The sequence below is a fragment of the Gavialis gangeticus genome, unplaced genomic scaffold, assembly GCF_001723915.1.
Source record: "Gavialis gangeticus isolate Ggan-Ray unplaced genomic scaffold, GavGan_comp1, whole genome shotgun sequence".
Classification (NCBI taxonomy): domain Eukaryota; kingdom Metazoa; phylum Chordata; order Crocodylia; family Gavialidae; genus Gavialis; species Gavialis gangeticus.
Genome location: NW_017729025.1, coordinates 86,993,331 through 87,002,395, shown reverse-complemented (window position 1 = coordinate 87,002,395; position 9,065 = coordinate 86,993,331). Strand labels below are relative to the sequence as shown.

Below are 9,065 nucleotides of genomic sequence, written 5' to 3'. Positions count from 1 at the left end.
TGAAATAATTGCCCACCTTTGTCGTAACGGATTACTAGAGCAGGAGCAGATCTTGTTCCACACCTACCTGGACTGAAGTTGAATTGGCAAATTACAGAATAAAAGCTTTTATATCTATTTACAACATTCTGAAGCATTCACTCCACCTGTTCATTGCAATTCATAGATAGAACAGTACCACATATACTTGACTATAATACTGCATAATTAGATTCTATATATGGAAAATTTATAAATTTGTTACAGTTTTCCAGGTATACAGTCTAAGTATTAGAGGTTTGCCTTGAAACTTCCATGCCTCCCCTCCCACTGCTACAGCAGGGAAAGCAGTGGCTGGGGGGTGGGTCATGTACCCCCCCACCCTTGCCCTCTGCCCTGCTCACTTCTTCCCCATGGCAGCCTTCTTGCTCCCCTGCTACCTGCAACCTCCCCACCCCCAGTTCCCCACACTCTCTGCCTTTCCCCTCGCTGGTCTCTGCCTCTTTCCCCTGACCACCTCCCCTTTCCTGCCAGATGTTTGAGCTGATCTGCTGACATGGAAGCTCAGCTCTCGCCTGGCCATGCAGCAGTGTCAGCGTTGCTTATTGTCTAGCCAAAGGAAGGAGTTCCATGCCCTGTGCCCAGCCCAGGCCAGAGCCAAGCTGTGCCTTACAGTAGGGGGCAAGAAGGCAGAAGCTGCAGTGGGTGGGACTGGTGTGGGCCTGACTCTGCCCCCCAACCTGGGGTCAAGGCCAGAGTCAGAGCTGCAGCAGGAACCTGCTCCCCTTTCTGCTTCATATGTGAATATAAGATGACAGCTTTTTTCCCCATGCTGACTGGGGGAAAAACTTTGTCTTGTATTTGAGTAAAAGCTGTATGTGCTCAGATCAAGTGTAGTATCTAGTAATAAAACTCAATCTCATCTACTAATAAAATTCAATCTTTTTTTCCTTGGTACAGCCTGTTTAGGATGTTAATGGTTCTTGGAAGGCAGTTTTCCAAGATTTGGAACAGATTCTTACTTTATTAAACAGTAACAATTTATTAAAATAAATTCTTTCTCCATTGTAGAAAACTTGAGGATCCTGTCACTGGGGAGAAATAACATAAAGAATCTAAATGGATTGGTATGTCCCACTTTGTATTCTATGTTGTTTTTTTAGGTTAAGGAAAGAAGTTCTAGATTACTCTAGCACCAAAGCATAGGTGAGTTCCCTTTTCTCGCACCTCTCTCATCATCATTCACCTCAATTTTACTGTCTGACCATTCCTTTTGTTTCCCATCTTCATGACCTCCTACAGGTTCTTTTGAAGCTCAGAATAATCTCCCATTTTATTTTGTACTGGACAACTATATTCACATCAAATCTGACCTTAAAACACTGGTGTAGACTCTCAATGCTAATCTGCCACATAAAAACATATTGCAATACCAATAATCCTAATAAAGACAAACACACTTTTCCTTTGAAATGTACATTGTCTGCTACCCTAATTCTCCCAACCAGTCCACTTTTGCAGACTCCCTTTGTTGCGTTGCATTTTCTAATGTGGAATTTGATTGTTTACACACTGAACGTCCACTATTTTCAGTGGAGATTCTACATGCATAGGAGTTGCAATTTTGGGCTATTGACTTGAAAGATCTGCAAGTAAAAACTTGCATTTCCTGTATCTGCAAAGCATCATAAGCTCCAATGTGCCATAAACTCCCACGATAGTATCTGAATAACAGTTTCTGATGGCTTTGCTTAAATGAATCTTCCTCCTTCCAGAAGATGTTTATAGATTGTGTTTCAATACTGCAGGTATTGGTCAGCCTTTGAACCCACATTATGAGTCACTACACCTCCTGGAGATCATTGGCACTCTTAACAACAGGATAAAAGGCCTGGGACAGACATTGGTGGAAAGTCAGGGATGGGAGTCAGTATAGAAAGTAAGGCAACAATCTAGAGGAGAGGAAATGGAATAGGATTAATTTTGCTATGTTTGATGAGAACAGGACACATTCTTATGAACTGAATGATTTAAAGCAAAGAAATAAAAAGAAGCATTTTGTTCTTCGTCAAGGGAGTCTGCATTCCTGCTTGCAGGATACAACTTTTTAAGACAGTTGCCTAGCTCAAAGCCAAGGTCACCATCTTGTACAAGAGTGAATGTACCAAGATGACTATTATTCTTCTTTGAGAGTCATGTCTTGTTGGAGAATTGCTGAGGACAGGAAGTACAGTGTTAACCCTTTAGTTCCAAATATGCACTTGTTTGAGGCAGTTCCTCATAAACAAAGCTTTCTAACGTTGGTGGTGAACTGTAGTCATCAGCACCATAGAACTGTCTGCATACAGCTAAATCCAGTCCTCTCTATCCATAGGACTCGAGTAGATCATCTGCTCTGCTTAGACATTCAGTGGGAGCATCTACACATACATTAATGCACCTTTTCTAATGTATATTTAGTACTGCCAATATGAGATACTAAATTGATGCACATTAGGCTGCACTAATGTGCAGTAGGCATTTGCATGTTTTTTCAGTGACACTTAATGAACAGTAGACTGTTTTACTGAGTATTAGCATAAAGTCATGGTTTTTTACATAATGCTTTAAAATGCTCAGTAAAATAGTCCATGGCATGTTGAAGCGCATGTGTAGACCTGCCCACTATATTTTACTGGAGTCTTGATTCCCCCCCCCCAATAGCCCAGGAGACTTGCTTCAGAAATTTTGGGTTTGAACTTGCTTGGGTGTTTGTCATCCAGAATTAGGAAAAAGCAAAGAATATGGAAGGATGTGGCTCTTTTTTGTGAGACAAGGGTGAAGTAGGAAGCCGAGAACTATGAGAAGATTTATCTTAGAAGTGTTTTAATTTTTTCAGGAAGCAGTTGGGGATACATTAGAGGAGCTGTGGATCTCATATAACTTTATTGAGAAGCTGAAAGGGATCCATGTCATGAAGAAGTTGAAGATTCTATACATGTCCAATAATTTGGTGAAAGATTGGGGTGAGTCAGGACTCATGGTTTCTGCTCTGCAATTTGTTACTGTATATAGTGAATGTGCACCCAGTGAGTCAGTTTGAGTCATGGTACGGCTGATAGCATTGTACCTTCTATCAGTGAACACATTCTCTAGATACCTGTTTGTGCAAGAGATTTTCTCAATATTTTTGAACTCTGTGTATTCAGTTTCTAAGTCAAGTGGGGTTTATTCTTTAAATTGTCTTTCTCCCATTTTTTTTATAAAGTGAGAACTTCCATTCTTCATCCTTGTGACAATGCTTGCTTCCCCCCCGCCCAAAACAAGCTGTTTGCATCTTTGCTGATTTCATAAAACAGCCTTGGTGCAGATGTGTTTTCATGTTCCACAGTCAATTTTTTACTTCTTCTTTTGTGGCTGCAGCAGAGTTTGTGAGACTGGCAGACTTGCCATTACTGGAAGATCTGGTGTTTGTTGGCAATCCACTAGAAGAGAAGTACTCCGCTGACCAGCAGAGCAACTGGGTTGAGGAAGCCACTAAGCGAGTGCCTAGGCTGAAAAAACTAGATGGTGAGCTTTGGGTAGCAAGTGGGCAGTTAGTAAGAAAGTTTATTAGCTTAATCTACTGTAAACACTAGGAGAGTGGATTAGCACCTAACCAGTCCAGCTGTGGGATCTTGGGGCAATACCTTTTATTTTGCCTTTTAGTTGTTACTCTCAAACCACATTCTCTTCTAAGCTAGATAAATTAGCCAGCCAAGGCCTCACCTTTTCCTGTACAGATTTAGGTATTTTGGAGAGTTGGAAAAAGTGGATTCTGTGGAACTCCTTAGTTAGTTTCAGCCCTCAAAATAAGTTAATTAAAAGAATCTCTGTCCTAAACATTTGATGTACTCCTGGTCCCAGTTCACTGTAACTGTTGAGAGGGTCTTGCTTCAATATGATCTTCACATACTACCTAGCATGCCTTCAAGTTATCTTGTTCAGACTGCTTAAACTGAAACATGCTTAGGAACTCAGGGTTCAGGACTCAAAGTTCAGGACTCAGGGTTTCCTTACTAGTAATTGGTGGTGTGGACAAATCTTAATCCTGGAAAGAACAGGCATTTTGTATTCTGCTTCCAGAAACAGGGATGTGATTACTTGCAGGATTAACACAGAATTCCCAAACTGTCTCAGCAGGTAAAATAGGAAATTATTTTTAAATATTTTGTGTAAAAACATTCTTTTACATTAATATTGTAAGATTATAAACCTTTTTTGGTACTTCTTAAAGCATTTAGATTTGCCGTAAAGGAGAAATGAAAGAACTCAGCAGTATTCTTGCCCAGAGCCGGGGGTTGGACTTGATGATCTTTTGAGGTCCCTTTCAGCCCTTAATTTCTATGATTCTATGAACTCCCTTTTTATTGACTAAAATTCTGGAAGTCCTTTGTGGGCGGTTTGGGTAATAAGGGATGAGGGAGAAGAGTGCATGGAGTGGGAAGAGGAGAGGATGATTTAGGCAAATGGTTGGAGAGAACAGGAACTCAGAGCCAGAATGATTGAAGAGAAGATTAGGCAAATGTGCAGATGTGGAATGACAGGAACTTTAGGAGCATATGATTTTGTGGCAGCTGAGCTGTTGTTCTGAGACTGTCAGTCATACCTAAAGGGTAGACTTCAGTACCTAATCTCTTGCTTCTCTTCACCTGTCCTAGCTGGCTAGTAAGTTGCCATCAGACTTCTGTATATGAGTCTGTCAGTGATTCCTAGTAGAACTTCTCTTGCTCTCTTTTTTTTCTCTCCAGGTATCCCAGTTATTAAACAAGAAGAAGGTGAAGAAGGAGAGAACTAACACAACTATTTCTTGTTTGGCATTAAATTATTTAAGAAGCTCTGGAACAATTCAGTATACAAAGCTTTTGTATAAACGTTTGTTTTGAAAATGTTCAGGCAACATTTTAAAATTAGCTCATGTCCACACTCTTGTCTCACCCAAAGAGTTACTTACCAAAACCAGGGGATGCCACCTTTTGTGCATTTTGTTCCCTGGTTTAGGAATTATTGAATTGAGGTTGCCTGCTGTTTGATTAATTAGAGGCCTTTACCTAAACGACAGATACAATTTTTTATCCCTGAATAGTGCTGCTTGTAGATCAGTCTTGGGTAACAGTAAAACAATTTTGCTTGTCAACTTTGTCCAGCTGACATTAACATTTAAAACACAAAGGCCAAAACAGCAGTGTTTTGTGTAAAACCTCTTTATACGCTATGCTCTCACAAGGATTGGAACACTTTAAATATATGTGAGGCTGCCTTTTCTGCTCCTTCAACTATTATGCCAATTATCTGTAGCCAAACAGACCTAATATTTGTCATGGGCTTATGCCTTAAAAAGGTGTTGCTAACAACCTTGTGCCATCAGTCATGGGCCCATAATTGGCTGTTCCAAGATACGTTAGCCTCTCAACATCATAACCCAGAAGGCTGCAAATATTTTTATATATTTATTTATTTTAAATGAAGAAATGGAAATTCTTTACATGGCTTCCAGCGGAGTTAAATTACCTATTGTTTTTTCTTTACATTAAATAAAAAGTAGATGCTTTAGGATTGAATCCATAGACATACTAGCCCTAAGTGGCTTGTGATATTAGCCAGAACATGCCTTTTTCGCAGGCTAATGGATGCAGTCCTTCACAGCTCTAGAATCTTGCAGTAAATTAAGGAGGTTGACACCTTGCCAGAAACAAACAAACAGAAGACTGGGGCTTGAGAATACCTTTCATAAGCTTTGATTTGAGGATACTCACGTTTCAAAAGCACAGATATAGGCAGCGGAATTAAACGTGCATGTAGCTGGTAGAGGAGAAGAAAGGAGTTTGGAAATAGGAACAGGAAAGTAAATATTTATGGGAAGCAATATGTCCCCCTGACATAGGGGTTCATTTTAGGTGAAACCCGCCGATTGTTATAAAATTCTTTTCAATGAAAAGTGTGAAGTAGCGATTAGAAAAAGCACTTAAATATACTGTATGGGTCATTGCAGATTTCTCCCTTCTTAAGAATCGGTAAAATGTCATACAGGTTTTTCCAACTCAGGTTTTTTAACTTCTAGGGGGGGTTTTTTCGATTCCTGATGCTCTTTTGGTTTAATTTTAAATTATAATGGTAACAACAAGCACATTGCTCAATCAGGAACAAACCGTGAGGGAAGAAAGCAAGCACATCCCCACTCTTACTTTGCCTCGTACTTCTGAAGTTGTGGCAGTGGCTAAGTTTTTGAACACAAGGGCAAAGATGAGAACCATGATGCAGTTGGCCCCAGACAAGTATTATGCAGCTTCTGGTTTTACAAATAGCATCCTTAATTTCCCTAAGTCTAATTTTGGTAGAAAAGAATCCCAACTTTGATAATCAATCTGCAAATGAACAGTGTGAAGTTAAAGACTAAAAGCAGCACTCAGTGTTAATTAACTTTGTTTATAGTTACTCTGCACCTTTCTACAGGAAGTTATGACTTTCTTGCTGATAAAGTGTCCATGGCAGGTAAGAGTCAAATATAATTTCTGTTGTTCCTTTTTGACAAACAGTTGCAGAGCACTTTCTGCTTTTGATATATTTCACCCAGGCAGTCGCTGTTGACCTGGATGCATTCTGCTTCTCCTCTCTCTCTAGTGTCTGCTATTCCAGGGGCCTGGCTGGCTGTCTGGTACTCAGCTTGCTGTTTGAAAGTACTTTTCTAGGAATAGTCTCCTGGCTTTATTGAGATTCCGTTGATTATAGAAAGTGTGATTGGTCATGGTGGGAGCTATACAGATAGGTGGTCACCAGGCTCATCACTTCAACACTGGAGCACCAGATTTGTTTGCTTAGTTAGCAAAGGATAGTGAACGGTATTATGGATGTTTGAAGCCCCCATTGCACTTGATTGGATGTCTTCTTCACTAGGGAAGTGGGCTAGGCTTGTGCCTTTTGAATGCTGTATGGAAAATGCCAGTGTGTAGTGCAAGCAAAAGCCTGAGTGGAACCAGAACTTCACTTCTGAATGCTTGTAAATGGAGGAATTGCCAAGTAGGTACAATCCCTCCTCCTGTAGTTTACAGACCACTATTGAGTGTGGGGGAGAATTACCAAACTCGTCTTCTAAGGGCAGCAAGGATGAACTATTTACAAAATTGGTCTACTCCTTATTTACTAATGAGAGAGGTTGTTAACTACATTAGTCTTAAGTCAAGCAGAAGGCAGGTCAGGGTGGGCAACTGCAAAACCAGAAATCATCTGCAGCCTAGATTGTGTTAAGCACGGTCTCAGCAGAGACTCTGGAGTCTTATCCCATTATCTGGACTAGGTTTTGTGACTGTTACACTCATCTGTGGGTTAACTGCTTCATTTTATTTTGATCTCTTCAATCCACCTTTGCCTCCGTTGGCAATAAACTTTCCCTATCCTTTCCTCCCCCTTTCCCTACCCTTTATGTTTAAATGTCTTATTCCTTTCTATTTAGTTAGTACCCCTGTGTTCCCTAACAAATCTATTCGTAGCACCTGATTAAGTAGGGTGCTGACTACAAAAGCCTTTCTGAACAAGTTATTCTCCAAGGTGCCACCCTGGCCTGCCATCTGCATTATTTTCTGAACTGGATTCCCTAAGTCTTGGTATGAAGGTTTTCCAAAGTTACACATATTGTGATTCTCTGGGCATGTGGGATACCTGCTATATCAGTTAGTTACAGTAGGGCCAGTGGTAACTGTAGCTTATGCAATTACTTCAGAGTACTGCCCACAGCTTTCATCTTGGATAGCTCCTGGGCGCACAGCAGATGCTCACTTTTGCTAGTTGTACTTTTAGTGAAAAAATGCCCCATATCACCACCATACATACAGCGATCTTTGACACATCACATGCTTGTGTCATGCTGGAGTCCTGTTTTATCTCCTCTACACCCCATTGGAGAGCATGTATAAAGTGGGAAGGAGCGTGTTAAGCAAAGGAAAACAGCAACTCCAGATAGTTGAAAATAGCTCTAATACACCCTTTAGAGAGGAATATGCAATAGTGTTACCGTAGAATATGGCCAGTCAGAATAGTGGGCACAAAATAGTTTATGTAGTCTGCTATTGCTGCTTTGTCATTTTAGTTAAAAATTCACTGGTTATATTAAATCATAGCTAATTAACTCTTCATTAGATTAAATGAGACAGCAGAGTGGGTGTAAGAGAGACCTTTCAATGCTGCAGCCTATTTTGCATGTGGTATGCAAATATACGAGTAGCTACAGATGCGGTAGCTCTTCTGTTCTGACTGAAGTGAGAAATTTTGAGGAGAATATTGTGAGAGTCAAGGATTCTTTTGGGTGATTTTTTTTTTAATTGAACTCCATGGTTGGGATAAAGCTTGACAAGCTTTCAAATGCTCGGCATTCTTCATCATGTCACTAACACCATGAGAACAGAATAGGAAGTGGGAATTAGTGCCTAATACTGCTGTACTGAGAGACAGAGTAGGGTAAGCTTTATAGAACAAAGTGGAATTCATGGCTCCTGTATTGTTCTATACATTGAGTGCATCTACATGTGCAATTAATACAATGCAATAAACTCTGGAGCAGTTCAGGCCAGAGTGAACTACTCCCAAATGCAGCATCTACACATGCACCCTGAACAGCAGCATTTTGAGCCAGAGTAGAGCAGGCTCAGGCTGGCAGCAGGCTCGGGGGGGAGGGTCAGCCCCAGGCTGTGTGTGGCAGTGTCGGGCAGCAGAGGGGCTGGCTGGGGCATGAGTGTGCCAAACATGAGCCATGTGGCTAGGCAGCAGGCAGAGGTTTGGCCCCCTGCTGCCTAGGCTGACCAGGTACAATTTTTGCCCATGGTCACCATCTACACGAGCATTTGATCACAGTTAATTACTCTGTCATAAGATAGTTTTGTCTCCAACAGTACTATCTTATGGTGGAGTTAATTAGTTTACTGCACCCTAATACTGCCCTGTGTAGATGGTGATGCTTTACTGCAGAGTTAATTTACTGCAAAGTTGATTAAATGCATATGTAGATGCCCCTATTAACAGTTAACTACATTACATTCCAGAAAGGGTGCTTAACAGTCATTAAGGAGTCAGGAGAA

General features: G+C 40.8%; 1 protein-coding gene across 1 annotated transcript in view; it reads left to right on the top strand.

The window, feature by feature from the left end:
* Positions 1–8,555, top strand: part of DNAL1 (dynein axonemal light chain 1) — a 36,452-nt gene extending 27,897 nt beyond the window's left edge. The window contains exons 5-8 of the mRNA XM_019519103.1: positions 1,051–1,106; positions 2,858–2,984; positions 3,382–3,528; positions 4,749–8,555. Coding sequence (XP_019374648.1) covers positions 1,051–1,106; positions 2,858–2,984; positions 3,382–3,528; positions 4,749–4,795 — 377 coding nt within the window. The 3' untranslated portion in view covers positions 4,796–8,555. The remainder of the gene's footprint in view (positions 1–1,050; positions 1,107–2,857; positions 2,985–3,381; positions 3,529–4,748) is intronic.
* Positions 8,556–9,065: the final 510 nt, after the last annotated feature.